Source organism: Orcinus orca, chromosome 21 (genome assembly GCF_937001465.1).
Source record: "Orcinus orca chromosome 21, mOrcOrc1.1, whole genome shotgun sequence".
Classification (NCBI taxonomy): Eukaryota; Metazoa; Chordata; class Mammalia; order Artiodactyla; family Delphinidae; genus Orcinus; species Orcinus orca.
The window spans coordinates 11,885,062-11,905,642 of NC_064579.1; the positions used below are offsets into that span (position 1 = coordinate 11,885,062).

Below are 20,581 nucleotides of genomic sequence, written 5' to 3' on the forward strand. Positions count from 1 at the left end.
TACAAGCATTCAAAAGTCAAGCACAAAATCTGTGATCCAGCCCAGTGTAAGATCATCCATCCTGTCATACTTAAAATGTTTGGTATAAAAATACTCACTCTCTTGATTTTATCGTTGACATCTTTTATGTTTCATTCGAAAATATCTCCAAACTGTACAGAAATGGCAGACCATGCGTTCACAAATAACACGGTTTCTTACAAATTATACAGTGTAAAAGAGTAAAACATTTTTATTGTATTTTTTTCTTCGAGAAAAACAGATGTGTGATAGAGGCTGTGGCAGAGTCTTGAAGGGACCAAAACTGGGCGGGTTCCAGCCTGAAACAGAAAGAAAGCATGTAAGGGCAGTGGGTCTCACAAGCGCGTGGTCTTCCTCTGAGCCACGGGGCTGTTTCGGGACACCAGTGTATAGAAGCCACGGCTCAGAGACTCCTGGTGATTCCCCACAACGGCGCATGTGTACACCTTTCTGTAAACACGGAGTATCCTCACTGACCCTCCCGATGAAGACCACTCACAAGCCAGACGCTCAGTGGTCTGGCTTTAGAAACACGGGGAGCGGGTATTTAATTTCTGTTTATCTTTCTCTTGCTAGAATCTTTTCAAGCCCTCCCTCCCCTGCAAGGAAACGTTCATATTTGTTTTGCTTCGTGGCAGAATAAAGGGTCTTTGGACAATCATCTAGACTTCGTCCCTGGCAGACCCCCGCCCTGGTCCCAGGAGTTTCGTAAACACTTCTCAGCTCCTTTGTGTCTGGATTTACTCACTTACGTGAAGGCTGCATTGTAGGTGCTCTACTCTTATTCTGTCACTCATTTTACTTTCATCTCTCCAACTCCCCAGTCCCTTGTTTTCTTGCCATCTTACCAACAGGTCAGACTCACATAAATCTGTGATTGCCGGAAAGGTATACGTAGAAGTAATCAGCATATACTACTAGAATTTTGTATGTGGGAGGAAGGCGTCCTTGCTGTTAACAGCCCCTGTCCTGCCCTGAGTTAAACTCTTTCAGACACGGCTAATTGGACGATCTTAATGAACACTCCTCTCCCACCCAGATCCGTCCAGTGCCAGCTGGATCTAAACTATGTCCCAGTATATCTTGTCAGAGCCTAGTTTTTGGTTGACAGTACAAATGGGTAAAACTAATGAGCCACAAGTCAGAAGACCAAATATAATAACCACAAACCTGTGGCTCCTGGAAAACTCCACGGGGAGAAGGTAGGACACTGCTCTCAAGAGTGGGGATCTGGACATCCAGAACCTCTTCTCTGAAGTTCGGTTAACACTTACCTGTCTCTTCAGCTTGTTGTAACTATTAAATTAGTCCTCGCCTATCATTTAGTTACGATTATAGAAAGAATAACGAGTGTCCCCTTCGGTTTAGAAATGTTCCCAACTCGAGCTCTGGGAGCCAGGTCCCCGTGTCCTCCCTTCAGTTTCTCCGAGTTCTCTGGTACAGGATTTGTCCAGCAGGAGGTGATCACTCCTTTAGGAAAACTCCTTTGCTTCCCCTGGTGCCCAGCACAGTAGTGGGGATCAGCCCCCCCAGACTCACTCAATGCCGGAGGAATCGAAGCGGGCCAGGACCCTTCACTCCCCATCTTTGGTGCAGGTCACACGTACTGTGACACTCAGCAGGGCCAGCAGAAGGACGCCCCCCACCCTCGTGAAAGCTACATCTCTTCTCCCGCCTGATTTCTACCCAGCAGGGGGTGGGGCACCAGGACCCCCGATCCAGCCCAGGTGTGCACGGCCTGAAGCAGGCCCGGGTGGGTGGCAGGAATGCACGTGCCCAGGGTTGTGGGGGGGGGGGGGTGTCACAGGGCCAGGCCTCGTCTTTGGTGCTGTAGCAGCTGACGTTCTCTAATGAACTCAAGAGCCTCAGTCCCCACGAGCGTCTGATCTGCGGCCCTCTGGCTGCCAAAGGGGCCTCCCCCACCTGCCAGTCTGTCCGTCCACGGAGGAGGGAAACCAGCTTTGGGGACCCGGAGACGAGGCCAGCTTCCTTCCTCCTCAGTCTTGGCTTGTCAGGCCTGGAATGACAAGTCCCACGTCATTCCAAACTTGACCCCATGCCAGCAACCCAAGCCGTGGACGTCGTCGATTCCAGGAAACCAGGGCCAAGGAACAGCAGTTCCCACTTCGGAACAACTCACAGGGGACAGCAGCGGGCAGCCCGTAGGCTCTGGGAACCTGAGGGGCGTCTCACAGAGCATGGGCTTGGAGAGGGCCGCCCACTAGTTTAGGAAGGACAAAGCTCTTACAGCCCCTGGCTCGGTGAGGCAGGGCCTGCCTGGTCTAGGTCTGCTTGCTTCTCCGGAGCTCAAAGGCCACCTTCAGGCAAGTGCACGTTGCCAGCTCCCGGGCAGTTCTCCCCATTCCCATCAGCTCTGCCCTGGGCGTTTCTGCCACGACCTCAAAGGCAACACGTCTCTACCGAGACTCACCACTTGGCCTTCACACGGATGCGCCCCAGACATGCCCTGCACTCTCAGGTCACTCTTGACACCGCCATCACCGGCTTGGTTCGCCTCTCCTGGTACGTGTTTCCACTAGACCATGCATTTTGCTTTGGGCAGTAAGGTGACAATTCCTAAAGCACCTCCCGCTACCTGGCTCAGATCTCCGCTGCCTCTCCAAGACCCTCAAAACCTTGATCAAAATCCATTTTCCACAAGACCACACATTCTTACGTCCCCCGCTTCTGTTAGTGTATTTCCGCATACACAAACCCTACTATCTGTCAAAACTCAGTTTAAGCACCACTTCCTCCAGCCTTTCCTGATCCCTTCAGGCTGCAGGGCTTTCTCATCTCCTGGCTGGAGCTCTCACGGTCCAGGCCACTTACTTGGCTTTCACAAGGATTACTTCCCTCCCTGAGACCGTCTCCACCATCCTCTACTCCAGACACAGTCACTTGCATGTAGCAAAAATGCACACACCTGGACTCTAGGACAAATGAAACGGGAACGATGGGCTATTAATGGGACGTGGCCCCCAGCCTTGATCATGCCCAGGCTAGGCTGAGAGCCAGGAGACTGTGCCTGGGGCCCACGTGGGGCTCTGCACACCGGCCCTGACAGGGCCTCTACAGAAAGCTGATGCGGGGACTGGGAAGACGCCCCAGCTTTCTGAGGCGATAAGCAACACCCCCGACTTAAGGGTCCTCTGTCCCCTTCCTGGGCCCCTGAGCAGGAAGAAAGATGGACGGGGCTGGTTAATCTAAGGCTGCGTAGAAAGTCGGATCTTTTGAAGTGAAAAAGAACAGGGAGGGAAGAAACAAAGAAAGGGGTGAGAGTCGATAGTTTCCTGAGCTTTTCCGCTTTTCCATAACTGTGTTGGGTAAATGCAGTTCTCACATGGGAAAAGAATGCGTCCGCATTGCCATAGATGTTCCAGACTGAATAGAAGGTCAGAATGTGGCTATTTCAATCCCTGTAAACAAGGAAAGGGGTTTAGCTAGGAACGGAGTTCAAACCTTGGAATGTATTAACAAGGACATTTTAAACAGAAAGCAAAGACATCCGGGAACACAGAGCACCATGGGGGGTGGGAGAGAGTCAGGCTCTGTTTACAGAGCAGACTCTCCTCACAGAACCTTTCCGGAAAGGGGGTCAACTATGACATGCATGTGATGGGATAAACAAGGGAAGAAAATGTGTATAAAATCTTGTCTGAAGCAGGTCACCACTGTCTCTGTTTGAAGGCAATGGAGAGCGTCTCCCTGTGTCTTAAGGAATATTACACAATTCTAAACCAGTTCATTTCAGCTGTCCTCGATGGAGATCACTGTGTGTCCCTCAGCGCTGGGGACAGCTACCGATGGGTATGGGTCATGGTGCCGGCTGCCCTGGCGGGGTTAGGGGTGGCCAACGCCGAGACCCACAGGAGAGGCTGCTCTTCCCCGAGGCAGCTTGGTAGGTTGGTAAGTTAGAGTGTGTTGATCCAAGCGCCTTGTGAGTGTTTTCTCCCAGCAAGAAGAAAATCCTCTGTTTTCCCCCAATCCATTTGTATCTATACTTGACCTATTTACTAATGATTTTTTTCCCCAAGAGTTTTTCTAACATTTATTCATTTTTACTATAAGGTAAGAAATATTCCCTTCCATCCGAATCCCAACATCATATGACTAAGGATTTTAATAAGAGTGGTTTAGTTTTCATTTTATACCTGTCAGCTTGACTTTTGAAAAATCAGATGCTGGTACTAATTTGTAACACAAAGACTAACATTTTAAGCTTCACAGTCTGTAGAGTCTCCAGGGAACAGTCATCTGTGGTTAGAAACTCCTCCCTATTCTAAAGATGCATGCCCTGCACCGGCGCACCACTGGCCACGGACACGAGCTCACGCTGGCCGCCCCCGCTGTGGCCCTGGGTGGACGCCAGCCCTCACCCTCAGGAGGCCCGCCCTCGGGGCCAGAGATCCTCCCTCCTCACAGGCCAGGCCTATCTCTGCGGCGCTGGCTGACTTCAGAGCTGGGGAGGGGAAAGCCTCCTCCACACCCTTGTAACCGACGGGTGGCCTGGGGCTGGTAAGCCCCACCGTGAACACGGCTAGTGCTGAAGACCCCGTCCACGCGGGCCACCCAGGACCGAGCCGGTTCTCCTCCCCACTGTCACCAGGCCCTTCCACTGTCTGCAGAGTCACCACACGCTCCAGCTGCTGCTGCTTCCTGACGGGGCTCATCTGCTTGTGCCCCAATTACTGAGATCTGGGCTGATTTACTACACTAAAAAAATAATAATAATAAAAAAAAATCCCTACTCTAAACCTGCTTCTAAAAAAATTGTATGGGTGGCTGCTAATTGGTCCTTAAATTTCCCCAGCGGAGAGAGAAAGCAAAGCAAGATCTTGCCTTTTTAAACAGTTTTACCGAGTGGTAATATCCATAAGAATACCGTGGGCACTTCTGTTAAGGACCACGAGAAGAGGAAAACCTGATCGATCAGAAGGCTGTAGAACTAGTGGGACATCTCTTGGCTGCCCTGTGTGATGTGGAAAACTCTACCTGTCGGTCAGTTTCGTTAGTGTGAGAAACAGACGTCAGTGGGAAAAAAGACCCCCAGTGCCTGATGCCGGCTCCCCAACCAGGCAGGGTGGGCAGGCTGCACGCGCCCACTACACGCGCCTCTGGGGGGCACTGAGAGGCGGTCTTCTGAGCACGAGATGACTTATGCCCCGAATGTGGTAATGACCTCCTAGGCCCAGCTGCCTGGTCCTCTGCCCTTAGCAGGAATCCTGTTCTCTTTATGACTCATCCTTTCTTTATAGGCCCCTCACAGGGATGAAATCTGCCACCTTATTTGGGCTGGGACATAATTGCTGCTGGCCTGCCCCGGCATTCCTGCTGTTCTAGGTCAAGCTTTCCAAAGAGACTGGAAGCCCCACATGTGGTGCCCAGCAGGCAGGTCGCCTCCTGGAACCCTGCTGCACGACTGTTCTGAGACAACGCTTACTGCCCGCAGTGAAAGAACTGAGCAGTGACAGCTGGTAGCGACGGAGAAGACGGACAGATCACCGAAATCTTCACCACTAGAAAAGCCGCGCAGTTTAGAGGAGTCCACTTAGACTCCATTATAATTCAGTCATGCCCAAGGGCAGTCGCCCTGTTTCTTTAGAGGCTCAGAATGTCTCCAAGTCGTCAAGAAAGGGCTGCACTATATTCAGTATAACTGGATTAACAGATCAAAAGGAATATACATACTACATCTGAAGATTTCCACCAAAATGGTTAATTAAAAAAAAAAAAAGCCTTAGGGCTTCAAGGGAAAAACTTCATTCATATATATGTTCCCTTTGATGGAATACCTCATACCCGGATACTGCTGGATGAGGTGTTGACAGCCTCACCCAGCAAGGCTGTGAGGACCAAGCACTGGGTGACGCGCTCTGAGAGCCCGCAGAGCTCACCTGCTACCCTGGGACGACTTTCCCTCAGCAGACGGCAGCTGGATGAGACGAGCGCACGCCAATCCCGAGCGCCCACCGCAGCCCCCGGAGGGGCCCCACCCACCGGGGATGCTGGTGGGATGGTCCCGACTACACCACTCCACGCGGTCGTGCCCTGCCCGGGACACGCTGCTTCTTGGGAGGAACCGTTCAGTCTCTGAGTTTGGAACTCACCAGCGCGCTCCAGTTTTGTAGAACAGCTCGAGAACAGAAGCCACTTGAAGATTGCGTTAATACCCACAAGACAGATTGCAGCCACCATCACACACCTGGAACCTGGGGTGGAGAAAGAGATGAGCCGTTAACACCCGCGGTGACAGCAACCCCGGCTGCTGGCTTCCCTGGGCCTGTTCCGAGGGTAAAGAGCTGCCAGGCAAAGGCACCAGCACCAAAGGCCTCCACTGCTGAGCTTGAGGACAAGCTCCAACTGGGAGTGCCACGAAGAGCTCTCACTGGGACGTGGTGCAGCCAGCGGGAGGCGGCTCTCGGGGGCCGGGGTGCCCGGCAGCAGAGGGTGGCTCCCAGGGACTCCCTGCAGCAAGCCCAGTGGGGAGGGCACCTGGAGAAAAGCTGCCCCTTTAGGAGCACCAGGGCATAAGCCCCCCGGGGGCAGACAGGCAGGGCCTCTGCACACACGTCCCCCAGGACTAGACAGAGGAAAGGCACGGGATCTGAGGGCCCCCGAGAGCAGCCCGAAACCTAACCAACTCCAGGGGCCGCCCCAGACCCCAGGGACAACTCTGGTCAGCCCAAGGCCACAGAAGCAACCCTCCAGGAGAACCCTGTGCTGTCACGTGCACCAATGAACTCGACTTTGCTCCGGGCACCTACTAGGAAACAAAACCCAAAAGCTAACACTTGTGAACATACCCTGCTATTCCCAGTGTCTGAGAATTCTAAGACAGACACTTAGTGAGCAACACATTTTTAATATTCTTCCTGTAGGCATGGCTGCCTCCGAGCTGGCTGGTTTCATCAAGAATTCCTGGTGCTGAGGAAGGAAGGCCTTCGCCCAGCACGTGGACACCGGTGCCCGATTCCCCGCTAACGTTCCTCAAGTCTTCAGCGCTGCTCTCCTTCCCAGGACAGAGAACCTGCTTCTGGCGCACAGGGCTTTGTGGACAGGAGCGCACGATGTGCTGTGGAAAGCTGCCCCGGGATGCTGCAGGGAGACCATGCCCTGCGCTCAGACGGCCTCTGGGGTGATGCGGCAGGCTGAAGGAAAGATCGCCTTCCCAGGGCATCTCTTCTCAGAGTCAGGAAAAAAAAAAGTTTTCCCCAGAATTTCACTATAAAAACATTGAAAGATGAGTAGATGTGATTCTAGTCTCCGGGTAGAAGTTGGGTTGAGGACAGAAAAATAAATGTTCACCCCTGGAAACAAAACCTATCATCTGACCCAAGTTTCCCCGGCCGTGTCCACACTTGCCGGGCACAGGCAAGGAGGGAGGGAGGGTGTGCCTGCAGACCCAGGGTGCCTCCTGGGGCGGCCAGACCAAGGCTGCCTTTTTAGGATGGCTGTCGTTTAGGAAATCACACTGATGACCAGATTCCTCTCAGCCTCTGGGCTGAAGCTAGTTGGGAGGACTGAGGACTGGTGCTTTAGGAGTCCTGGGACCCTGGCTTCTGGGCCCGGGTTCTGGGAGACCAGGGTTTTATCAGCAAGCCGCTCTTTGCAGTTACTGTATCAACAACACTTGTCCGCACGCCGGGCTCAGCGGGTGGGCAGAGAGAACACGTGGGCCGGAGTCTGCTTTGCAGAGACCCCGGGAGCGGACTCCCCAAAGAACACAAAACACCAGAGGGGAGTCCCAACGCGTTCACCTCTATGTAGAGCACGCCGGCCTTCTGAAGCTCTCAGCCACTCAGAGAGCTGATGGCAGTGGACGGTCGGCTCCTGCAGGTGGCCCTGCCCTGCGACTGCGGAAACGCCGAGGCTCAGTGTCCTGATCTTAACATGCGGCCGCGATCTGTGACCTTCCTCCAGGGGCCGGGCAGGCAGCTCCCTGGTGCACGTGCTCGGGGGCCTCCGTGTCCCAGCCAGACTCACAGAATAGACCACGGGTGAAGGGGGAGCCACAGCGGACTGCGCTGGCTGTCACAAGAGTCCTGGTTGGCACATGGCTCGGCAGGTGCTAGGAGGTGGTTAGCAGAAAGCTAGAAGGGACGCCACCACCCCAGTACCTGGCAGGAGGCAGGTTCTCAGGCCCGTCCCTACTTTCTGACTCACACAGGAAGCAAAACAGACCCCGGGGCTCAGGGTGAGGGAATCAGAACCAGGGCACGTGGAGACCCCTCTCAGGGAAGGGCTCATCCACTCGGGCCGCCGGGCACCTTCTGCCAGCGCTGCCTTCAAGCCCCACCCAGCCCAAGCCTGTTCACTTGGATGTAGCAAAAGGGAGGGGAGAAGAGGAACAGAGAAGTTAAACTGTCCTCTAAGCTTGAGTAAAGTGAGGTCTGTTCTGAAAAAAGAACCCCATATAAATCTGGGAGAGCTTTCATCTCTGCTCCCGTGTGCAGGGAAGCACCTGCTGACCCCTCACAGTCGCCGTCTTTCCTTGATTGGCATTTTTCCATTAGCCCTTCTCACCACCCGACCTACTGTTTACTTTAGTATTTTATTACTCTTCTCCCTGTTACAGAATGTCACCTCCACCAAGTCAAGGGTTTTGTCTGCTTCTGTCCACTGTTGTATCTGCAACACCCAGAACAGTACCTTATATCCCGCAGATGGTCAGTGAATATGTATTGTGTCAATGACCTTACGTGTGACTGAAAGACCTTGGTTCATAGAAGACAAGGGAAGGACCCTGGGGCCTCTTCTAGGCAGAAGGCAGCGGGTGAGTGCCTGAAGCCACAGCAGCTGTCTGGGCTTCCATGAAGACTCTGCCCTTCCCACCCTGCTAAGCTCTAAGTGCTGCCTGGACATCCAGCAGCTGGGGTCTCCGGATCGTGGCTGCATCCCCAAGGCGCTTGTGCTCACAGCCAAAGACAGACTAGGCCATTCCTCCCCAAAACTAAACAAAAGGAACAAACAGGTTCAAATTCTTATCCCTTGCCATGTTCTCCTTTAGTTCGGTGAGGCCGTGACTACACGTGCTTATAATTTCTATGCTGTGGTCTCAGTCCCCGGCCAGGGAAATTTCATGAGTTCTTTAAGAACACCCTCCCACGTCCACTCCAACTCTAATTCTTTCTCCCCTCTTTTTTCTGATTTATTTAACTACATTTGGATACCCAACCAGGAAGACTGCGTAACCCTTATTCCTTGTAAGGAGTGACTACAGAGCTGCTCATGCTTTTCTATCCTCAACCCATCTGGGAAATTGATCACTGCCAATCTTTACTGTGTTTCCTGGGGTTCTCGGCCACATGGCTGACCCATTAGCAAAACTCTGTAGTGATGTGCACACGTTGTAACCAGACTGAACACCGTCTGTCAAGCAAGATGTTGAACAAATTAAAACGTAACACCCACCCCTCTGACGACCACCCTTCTGGTGGCCTTACTTACGCCACTGATGGCGGTCCGCACGCACAGCCACCTCCTTTGGAGCGCTCCTCTCTTTGGAGCATCCTGGGCAATAATTCTCCTTTCTCTTTAAAACGTGTGTCCATGGCTCTTGCCCCTTAGAACTGAAGCTCTTCAGGGGCACAGGCCTCGTTTCACACTTTTTTTTTTTTTTTTTTTGCGGTATGCGGGCCTCTCACTGTTGTGGCCTCTCCCGTTGCGGAGCACAGGCTCCGGACACGCAGGCTCAGCGGTCATGGCTCACGGGCCCAGCCGCTCCGCGGCGTGTGGGATCTTCCCGGACCGGGGCACGAACCCGTGTCCCCTGCATCGGCAGGTGGACTCTCAACCACTGCGCCACCAGGGAAGCCCTCGCACATTTTTATATCTACCATATAGTAGATAAATAACACACGTTTAAAGAATAAAGAGCTTGTTTACTTTTCTAGTCTAGTCACTGATTTCCCTTTAGAAATAAGCGCTCAGACTGGGTCAATTAAAAATCCCTGAAGGACCTCCGGGAGAACAGGGCTGGAATGTTCAGGATCCAGGAGGAGGCAGCCCTGACGTTCCACACATCAGAAGTGACGCCGGTCTGCGTACAGGTCCTTATGTCTGATACCAGATGTCACTCCTGCCCCCATTCCGGTGCTGTCTTTCCGGGGGGGAAGAAAGCCCCTTCCAGTGAGTGCAGGAAGGCCATGTGGGCCAGTGGTTCCACTGGTGGCACTTTTGCCCTTTTCTGGAGACTCATCTTGCTCTAAAATGTTGGTTATTTCATCAGCACCACTGTTTTCAGTTCTCACTTACGTCTCCTTAAGATTACACAGCCTGGATTATTAGCTGTCTTGGAAAGGACTTGATCCAAGAGACGAGAAGGAGCCTGGGTAATGGAGCCATACTGAGCTGGTCTAACTTCAGGCAGGATGGGAGTCCCAACCCCAAGTGCAGTGCAATGAGTTCAGTGATCTATCCTCCTCCCGAACTACCTCCTCTCCCCCACTCCCTTCAGACCCCAAGGAAGGAGCCTGGCCCATGGCCCAAGTTTATCTCAGAACAATGATGCAGCCACGGGAGACATTACATCTTTATGCAGATCCTACAGTGTTTCAGAAGCCATACTTCCAGGGCAGTGGGGAGCAACTGCTGGCCCTTCTCTGGTAGCCACGCCGCCTCTAGATCTCTGGGGAATGGAGCTAGATCTCTTCGACTGCTTACCAATCCTGCCTTCTCTCTCCTTGGGCCCTATGCCACCACCATCTTTTGCCAACTGGAACTGCCAAAATCTTACTCAGCTTTCCTACAGCATTTGACGCTGCAGACCAGGCAGCTCAACACTGCCCTCCCCGGGCGCCGTGCCGCCCCTGTCCCTGGTCACTCTTCACTCTCAACAAGCTGACCCCTTCCATCCAGGAGAGCCTCCAGGTTCTGTCCCACCGACCTCACCTCCGATTTCATTCATTTCCTCAACTATCAGCTTCTGCAAAAGATGCCAGATCTACATTTCACCCCATGAACTCTTTCATGAGCTTCAGAATTTCTGGTTTTCTTATCCTAGACACCTCTAGGTGAATACCTACCAGCCTCCGAAAATTAAGAGATAAACACTGTCACAGAGAGGTACCTGGTGACAGTGCCTTCCGGAGCTCTATAACACGACAGCGCTAGACCAGTGTCATCCAGTAACGGAGAAGGTTCCCACACAACAAATGCCTAAGGCTTTTCGGAACAGAGAAACAATGGCCGGGGATATATAAATTAAATTTAAAAATTAATTATGGGCACATGGATATGAAGCATGGATTCAGGAAATTCTGGACTTAAAGGGACTCCAGAATATACCTCAAAAGCTTAAAATTTATATTTTCAGGGAGAAAAAAGTCACCCTTAAATAGCAAACTAAGATTTCACACAATAGTAAAACATTGTAAAGAACATTTTAGGTGTCTAGCACGGACGGCTGACTTCACCTTTCTAAGAAAGGACGTTGGAAACACACTGTCACTAACATTACCATTTCATTTTAAAAGGGTACTTTAACACACACAGAAGAACAATTTCAGAATAAGGGACAAATACAAGTCGCTTTAAGGAAAGAATCCTGGTTTTCCCCCTATAATCACATATTAGTGACAAGTGTCAAGAGGTGACTCCTGGTCCAAGGGTTATACGTATGGGTGCCCCTGGTGTAGGTTCTGGATAAGAGGTGAGGGCACGGTTTCCCAAGGTGTGTGCTATGTAAAACATTAGTCTCCTAAGATGGTGCGAGAAAAGGGTTTCCTGGTCTCAAGTAAGTTTGAGAAATACTGCATCCTAGAGTTTCCTAATCTTCAAGATTCACGATGCTCATATTGTTATAAAGGCTCTGAGAAACGTTTGGTAAAAAATCTTTTTAACTCTGACCTTAGAAGCGTGTAAGTCTCTGTCCACGGTTACACCCGAGGCCAAGTGCTCTTTGACCACACTCAGAAATATGTCAGCTTAGGGGAAGAAAAGGTACAATCCTAACTTATTGAAGTTGATGTCTTAAAGCACAAAAGTGTCATCCTTTGACTGACTTATTGCCAGGGCCAGAGAAAGAATCCTCACTGGTCGGGGTGTGGGTTGACTGGCCCCTCCGACGCTCCTGTGTGGGATTTCTGGTACTCTGACACCCAACACTAATCCTTCTGTTTGGCGAGGTCCTTCCTTCTGACCTAGGACCGGAGCCCCCTGGAAGCGCTGACCTTTTACGGTGCTAAGAACTTCAGTAACTGAAATCTGCGCTCAGCGGTTCCCCTGGTAATTGAAACGAAGGTGACATGAGCCACCAACTGAGACTTCAGGTCAACAGGGCAACTTGCCTGTGCAAAGTAAACCCTGGAACTCTCTGGGCCACAAGGAGTTTGCCGGGTGACTGTCAACGAGCACGGACAAGCCCAGGAGTAGGCGCTGAGGCAGGATGACAGCCACCCAGTTATCAAACGTCTGCTCTGGCCTGGGCTCATCCAGGCACTGGACACAGTTCTCATTGAAACCAAGTACTTACATGGGATTCAGCAGAACTGACGGGACTTCCAGCCCTGAGAAGTAGCCTCGGAGGGAGGGAGCCAGCGCATCTGGAAAGACACAAGGGGAGAAGGTGTGAACCAGGGCTCCCCCTGCCCGCCCGTACATCCACACTCCTCACAGGGCGTCCTGCTGGGCTGCTGCCCCCTTTCCTGTCCCCAGGCAGCGCCCACTCATCCTTGCCCCCGGGCAGCTCTCCCCCCAGGGGCTGGAAAGCATTGGAGCCGCATCCTGAGGAATCCTCCACAGGACCAAGCTCTCACGGAGCAGCCGGGGTCCAGCAGCTGCCCCGCTCCCAGCTTCCTTCTCCGCTAACAGCCACTGCTGGGCTGAAATCTGGCCCAGCGAGCCCCCTTTTCCATGCTCACTCAGCAGCACCTGGGCTGGGGGCCAGGCTGCCTAATGGCTTTCTGAGTAGCCTGTGGCAACACATATCAGCTTTGATAAGGAAGGGATGCTTCCCGACACCATCCACGCCAGTGGTCGGCCAGGAAGCCTTTTGAGATTCTGCTCCTATTCTTTTAGAAAGGGTCCTGGCCTCTTGGCCCTGCGGGGTGTCTGTCTGCTCACTCTGCTGAGCCCCACCTCCCCCATTAGGTTTCCAAAATGAAAGGCCAGCCCCAAACACAAACGGATGGCGATGCTCTGTGCACTGGCAGGATGTTCCCATCCTGTAATGAGGAGAATGTGAAAAAACAAACAAAAGGGCGAGTGCACTATGGCTTTGACAGATGTCCATCTATTGGCACCGTCAGTTTTGACCCTAAGCCTTTGGACAGAGGCGAGAGATGCCCGTTTACCGCTGCGTCTGTTTACACCGAAGAGGGACGACCTCCCCACCGGCCTGTGAGCAACACAGGAAGCAGCGCTGGGCGTGGTGGCGGGAGAGCAGATTACAGTGAAGGGGGAGGCTGCCAGCACAGGGAGGTGGCATACTCCCAAGCATGGCAGGAGGAAGACTGCTCTTTACTTGGGTCTGGCCCAAACCGGTTCACGTGAGAACGTTTCTAGAGTGGAATGTGATGCTGGGAGGAATTTTACCCTGGCAAATCAACTTCCGTAGTTTAATGAAATAAAATCTGCAGCAGAACCCCTTTTTCATGTGGCATCTTATTCGCATCTCCAAAGCATAAACAGATGAAGCAGCAGTCTGGCCGATACAGAGGTGCAGGGGGCCTAAGGCATTGATGGAGACCTTCCGCCTCATCTTACCTGACTTGTACAGGTGGGGAAATCAGCTGAGGGCTGGGTTTTCTGAATGATGTCCACCATGGTCACAGAGCCCAGTGGGCTCGGGGCTGGGTCAGAATCCAGGGCTCAGGCTCCACCAGCTCTAACTTGATTCCAAAACCTGGGCTGTCTAGGAATGGGCCCGGGAGAGCCCACGTAGTACCCCTGGCCTCTCCGCCTGGTCCACATGCACAAGTGCGCGGAGTTCCCTTTGACCCCACGGGCCTCCTTCACAGAGCGGCTACTTCCCTCTGGCTGTCACTGCAGGGTGAGGGGCCACACTGGGGCACTCTGTCCCAGCTGGGAGGAGAGGTGTCTGGCCTCACTTACTCAGGAGGCTTCACAGGACCAGGGTGCAGCTTCTGCCTACACCAGGACTCCATTTCGGGGAAACCGCTGGGCCGGCTGTGCCTTAGAGACCCGCCGGAGCAGCACGTCAGATATGACTGGAAATCAGTTTACCAGCCAAAGTGGTCCCCCGCGTTGGCAGAGGGCAGAGCTGTATTCCTTCGGAGCCACCAGCTGGTACTGAAGCTCATTTAAGACAGAGCCAGAGTCCTTTCAACACTCATAGCAATTAAGGGGACGGGGACCAAAAACACTGCATGCAGGTAGGCTAAATACATGTCACGGGGGGAACTCAGGGGGGTAGGGAGGGCAAAGGGAGAGAAAGAAAGAGGGGACGTGTGGAGGCAGGAGGCCGGGAAGGGAGAGGGAGGGTAGAGTACAGGGGAGGAGGGGCAGAGGGCAGAAGGGAGGGAGGGGAGGAAGAGACTCAAAGAAAAAACTCATACCTACCCACGGCTTACGGCTTTGGGCATCTGAATCCACTTGCTCACTAAGCAAAGGGCAGAGGTGGAGCTGCCTTCCCGAGACAGGTGGTAAAGGATGGGGTGGGGACGTGGAACCTAAGCGCACACTGGAGAGGGCGGGGCCGTGCGCACCGGGGTCGGGGAGCGCGGTGGTGACGGCTGGTGCTGCCCGGGTGCTGCCGGGTGTGGGGCGGGAGCGCTGAGCCCAAGGAGGCCAAGACGCGTTGGTGGTCAACGGAGGAGGCATGGGACAGGGGCTGCCCGAGGAGGGGAGAGCCGCAGAGTGGCTGGCAGGAGCCTCGCTTCGATGCAGGTGAAGCCCCTCCCGCCCTGCACGCCCGCTCCAGCCTCTCCACGCACACACGGCCTCACACTCTCCCCGGCCGGCCGCGGGCGACGGGCGGGCCGGCGGATGCTGAGCCCCGGGCTCCAGGGTAAGATGCGCTCGGCCGAGCAGAGGTGAAGTCGGCCCACTGGCTGATGCTCAGGGAGGGTGTGGCGGCCACGCAGCAGACGGGCCCCGAGATCCATCCCTCTCGTGCCCCACGGCTGGACACCACCGCGCCTGCCTGCGTCGGCTCTGTGAGGCCACTTCCTCAGAAGGCAGGTGGCCGAGCCCGCACTTCTCATCAGCACTGTCCCTGGGCCCGCAGAGCACAGAGCAGCAGAGCTCACCGGGCAAAACCCGAGCTCAGGCAGCCAGCCCCGGGGAACAAGCTGCTCTGTGCTAATCACCGCTGTCTGGGAAAACACGGTTCTTCCTTAACACCCACTCAGGCTGCTCTTCTGCTGTGGTTTTTGGCCCCAGGTCACTCGCGGCCACTCCTGCCCAGTGCCTAGGGGCTACTTAGATGCGTCACAAACACCGGGGAGACCCATGATTCCCCGACTCCAGCTCCAGGGACAATCCAGCAGGGATGCAGTCTACGCAGCTGACCACGCTTGTAAGGCAACGGTCCTGTCTGCAGAAAAATGCACGTGTGCTCAATCACACATACACAGCTGCACGCTCACAACCTTGTATGCAATTCCAGGGGCCTCAGAAATCCCTGCAGGAGCCTCTAACATCATTCCTACGACCCAAGCTAACACTGATCTTTACTCTGTGCCAGAGACTGCGAAGCACATCACAGAAACTGTGACATATAAATGAATAAGCAACACAGAAGACGCTGGGACCCTTCCCCCAGAGCTTCATAACGCTGACAGTTATTACTGTCACGATTCACCATCCGGGGCCCACACTGGGATGCCACCATGACACTTCTGCAGGAACGCTGCTCTCAAATGCAGTGGCCCTGCAAGGGTAACACTGAAGTCTCCATCACCTCAGCCTCGTACCAGCTCCTGTGACTGGGGACAGACTGGGGACAGACAGGAGGGCAGCCAGAAAAAGAAATGACTCAGAGCAAAGATAAAGTGGAGCGCTAGAGAGAGGAGAAGGAACCCATAGAGATAATTTCCATCCTCTTCCATTTGTAGATGAGGAAACTAAGGCCCAGAGGATTAAAATACATAAACTTCATGTCCCCAGTAGTGTTGCCAAGGACAGGAAACCCTGACTGGGCTCCAGGGTGGGAGCCCTGCCTGAGGCACTGGCCCCCGTACAGTGGTTTGTGGGGAGCACAGTGTAAAGTACCGAAAGGGTCATCCTCTGCACTGTACTATCCCCGAGTAGTGATGACTCCCATCGTCCCACATGCCTTTGGAAACAGTCATGAGAAGTGCTTACCAGGCAGCTGGCTCAACTCACGGCAACTACCATTAACAGATACCCCTTGGTTTAGCAATGTTCTTCTCTGTGGAATAAAGGGACAAGTCTAGACCAGTGGTTTTCAAGAGTGTGGTCCCTTGACCCCCAGCATCACCTGGGACATATATCAGAGATGCAGAAACTGCAGGGGTAGGGCCCAAGCACCTGCATTTAACAAGTCCTCCAGGAGATGATGACGCATATGTATGCTCCAGTTTGAGAGACACTGCGCTTGAACAGGTTTCCAAAAGTGTGTCCAGAAGAAGTGAGATGCTCTGCAGTCAGGTACATTTGAGAGAAAAATGCACAGTCTCAGCAGATTCTAGATACACATCAGCACATTAAAGGCTCTGAGAAGTTTACACAAACCTGTTTGACCTGATTTAATCCTGGGTTTCTCAAGTTTATCTGATCACGGAATCTTTTGAATTACAGAGAAGCGTTGAGAAACGCTGGTCTGGAAGGCCCCTTCCAGTGGTGACATATGGTGGATCCAGGAGGCTGAGGCACGCTGACACAGCATCCAAGTTCCCAGCTCTTAACAAAACTAATCAGGGCTGGAAGACGATCACTAGACCAGCTGGTACCCTGGATGTCTAATCTATCGGGAGCAGTGAAGATCTTCTTACCTTTCCTAATGCAGGTGCTGTACCTGAATGCAGATTTCCCAGCACCACAGTCAGAACGAAGCTTCCTCTCCTTTTTAAGGCATGGATATTCTTAGGCAGGTTTCCACCAGTCCCCAAGAAGGAGCCCTGAATACCCTGCCAGGGCCTTCCCAGCATTGAGCCATTGGCCGCCAGCCACTCACACAGTTTAATTATAAGCAACTCTGCCCCACTGACTCCCAGCTCTAAGGATCCGCTCTTACGCAGCATCACCAAATAAAGCATGTCAGGGCCCATGGCAAACTTCGTTGCAGGCTGCCAGGCTGAGGAGAGGCTGCCAAGGCAGAAGCACACTCTGGTCCAAGAAACTCCAAACTCGCCACATAGACTGGAGTGGTAATTGCAATACAAAAGAGATGACCCTCTTTATGGGACCAATTATAGGGTTCTTTCAAGTAGCAATCCTCCCCATTTCTAATAAAGCATTCACCCACCCAAGCTGGAAGAACACTTTCCAGGAATTCCTCTACTTCATGAAATGAGGCCCGTGAAGATCACCCTCTAAAGGGACATCCACACCCACCGGTCCCCTCTGCCCCCTCACGCTCTTTCTTAGCAGACAAGGAGGACACGAAATGCCATCAGCATTCTTTACGCTACTGTTTAGCACCGCATACTCCTTGCCTAGGGCAATTAAACAAGTCGCCAACACCTAGACAAAATGTCAAGGTTTACAGGAACCGGTTCAAAGGTTTAAGTTTGCCATCTGACCCACCCGGAGAGCTGGGGAGAAGGCCACGCCCCAGCCCAACCCCGTGACCCCGCCTGATCTCCCAGTCTGAATGGTGGGACGGTGCTGAGGTCTGAGCCCAGGCAGCGACAAGGTCTAGACCTCAAAGGCAAGGTCCTAGGCCTGTGAGTACCTCCCGCTAAGAGCAATCAAGGCTGGGCTTAATTAAACATAAGCCTTCAGGGTTAATTTTCTCTCTTGGGCTTTTAGACTCTTTACCCATCTGTCCCAAGCACAAACCAGGCTCTTGCTTCCAAACAGGCAGGTGAAATGCGCTCAGACATCCCAGAAATTCACTCAAGACGCCACTCGGGTCGAGGGCACCCAAGCATGTAACACTCTGTGTCAGATTAAGTCCACAGTGGTTGCTTGTCATCCATTTTTAATTTTGTCAGACTGTTAATTTTTAACTCTGTTTGCTATCAAGGGCCATGAGAGATCTCCAGGAGCCGAGCTCGGTGAAGCGAGAAGCACTTCGTGGCAGAGTGGATGAGTCTTGAGGTTGGGTTGCCCCACTTTGCCATCCAAGTTCTGGCCTTGCCCGCTGGCAGCACAAATCTTGAATAAAACATGATCCCATTTGGAGCTGATTTTCCTTTTTACCCCTGTCACAATTGGTTTTCTTCACGGAGTTCACTTTCTTTTTACGGAGGCTACATTTTACATTTCCGAAGTTTCTCTGTAGCCTGGGTTTTGTTTCCGAAGCAGTTAGAATTCACGTGCTTTCAGATGGTATCTGGGTGACTATTCCCACCAAAGGAGGCCAAACACCCGGGTGGACGGCCAGCTGACCCCACCTGAGCCTCCCCTCCGCTCACACCACAGCGACAGGCTGCCCTCCTTGCCCGGCCCCAGCTGCTTCTCTTCTTTACCAAAGAGTGAAGCCTGGACCCTTAGGTTTCTGCTGGCGGGGTACCAGTCCTGAGTCCCTGCAGCCTACCTGCTTCTTAAGCTACAGAGGTGCTCTAGAGCCTCTGGGTCACGCCTGAAGTTCTGACCCCCCACCCCCCAAAAAGAAGAAAGAAAAGAAAAAGAAATGAAAGAGCTATTTTAACAGTAATTACTACTCTACGCCAAGCGCTTTACTCTTTCCCTCAGAATAACTCTAGAGAACAAGTGTTCATTCTTCCTACTTATAGATGAGGAAACTGAGGCTCAGGGAGGTTACAAACAAACAAACAAACGAGCTTGCTTAAAATCCCAAAGTTAGCAGAACGGATGGAAACTGTCATTAAAATTCGACCTGCTGGATTATAAACACTGAGGCCCCTATTAATTACACGCCAGGCCCTCGGCACATCCCGCTGTCTGGGCGGACGGCTCAGCAGGCAAGAATCCCGAAGGGGAGGCAGGCTCACAGACGGCACTTACAGGGGAGACTCACTGAGACTCGGGGACGGGCTCTCCCTGCTCGTGAGGTCGGGGAGAACACACAGCATCTAAGGAGCGTAGCTTGACAGGAGCAAACGGAACACGCTGAAGAAACCTGGAAAACACAGCGCACCAAACGAAGGCAATCCTGCTGCCGCCCCCCCAGTCAGGAAAGCCGCCCAGTATGGGGAAGGCTGGGCCTCAGTGGCGTAGCAGCAGCTCCGGCCAAAGGAACAACTAGACCCCACAACTCTGGAAGAATGGTTCTGCACTGCTTCTGAGAGGCCAGTGAGGACGGGGTCAAGGTTTGTGTCGCTGCTTTATTAAAAGGGTCCTTAGTTCTTCAAATACCAGACAGCAAGAGGAGGGGAGGGAAGGGACGGATGGGACAGAGAGGGTAAAAAGGGACAGAGAATTGGCTTGGCCAGGAGTCGGCCCCCCTGGGGGCTGGTTCAGCCACGGGATTACGATGAGAATAATCTCCCCGAGGCACAAAATGTAACCCCATCGCCTGGAAATGAGGCCGGGCAGAGCCCTAGCGGAAGGACTGGAGGAAGAATGAGCTAGAAAGCCCAGCGACGAACAGACCGGGTGACCAGCAGCTGGAGAGTTCAGGGACAACAGCTCTGAGTGAAGCAACACACACGAACCACTCGGTCTCTCTGGGAATCCAGCTGTTTCCCACTCTTGATCTATTTCCTGTCAGGGACAGGTTTTCTTCCGACAGGCGTGTCCGGGCCTGGCTGTAGGGACTTCCTCCGGGGACAAGTTCTCCCAGTGCTGACACAAGCTGCAGAGACCACACCGCTGGACGCAGGGCAGGTGCCGTCCCTCGGTGACGTCGGTGGCTGTCATTCGATGCCTCATCTTGCTCGTCTATTCCTCATTCACCCTTTCCAGCCTCTGGTCTTTCATTTGGCTGCAGCCCTGAGGACCGTGCGGCCCCATGAGTGTCCAGACGTGCTCGATGTCCTTCGTGTTTGAACTAGCACAGCTTCGTGGGTAGCCAGTCCTGGGCTTTCTTCTCCTTGAAGATTCAAATGCTCCTTAAAAGGCTAACGCTTGCTAAGCCCTTACGGTGCGCCAGGCACCCTGTTAAGTGCTTTAACACGAGGGACGATTAGCCCCACTTCAGGTTGAGGAGCTTGTTCAGGGGAGGTCGTGTCAATGGCAGCGCCTGTATCTGACCGGGTAGCCCCAGCAGAGGCCAGGCCTCGAGGGGCAGGCAGAGGAAGAGGCCCCCCCTGGCAGGGGGGGAGGGGCTGGGAGAAGAAAGGGGGGCCCTGTGCTCCCTGGAGGCTGGCGCTGGGAGCACCGTGCCTGCCCCGCCTGCCTTCAGGCTCTTATGGGAGTTAGGCCAGATGCTCCTAGGTGACCAGAAAGCCAAACAAAACAGGGAACTAGACAAGGCTGGTGCATGCAGGAGACGGAACACCAAGCAGCGGTTTCTCCCCACCCTCTGACCTTCACGGAGCTGCAGGTTTAGAGAGAAAAGTAAATG

At 53.3% G+C, this 20,581-nt stretch overlaps 1 protein-coding gene across 5 annotated transcripts in view; it reads right to left on the reverse strand.

The window, feature by feature from the left end:
• Positions 1–204: 204 nt before the first annotated feature.
• RBPMS (RNA binding protein, mRNA processing factor) overlaps positions 205–20,581 on the reverse strand; it is a 186,356-nt gene continuing 165,979 nt past the window's right edge. For 2 of the 5 annotated variants that reach the window (XM_049704250.1, XM_049704249.1), the window contains 3 exons: positions 12,497–12,566; positions 6,132–6,233; positions 205–3,440 (listed from right to left, as the gene is read on the reverse strand). In XM_049704250.1, the coding sequence (XP_049560207.1) occupies positions 6,188–6,233; positions 12,497–12,566 (116 nt within the window). In that variant the 3' untranslated portion in view covers positions 205–3,440; positions 6,132–6,187. The remainder of the gene's footprint in view (positions 3,441–6,131; positions 6,234–12,496; positions 12,567–20,581) is intronic. The other 3 variants (XM_033400599.2, XM_004277146.3, XM_033400598.2) reach the window with 2 other exon arrangements.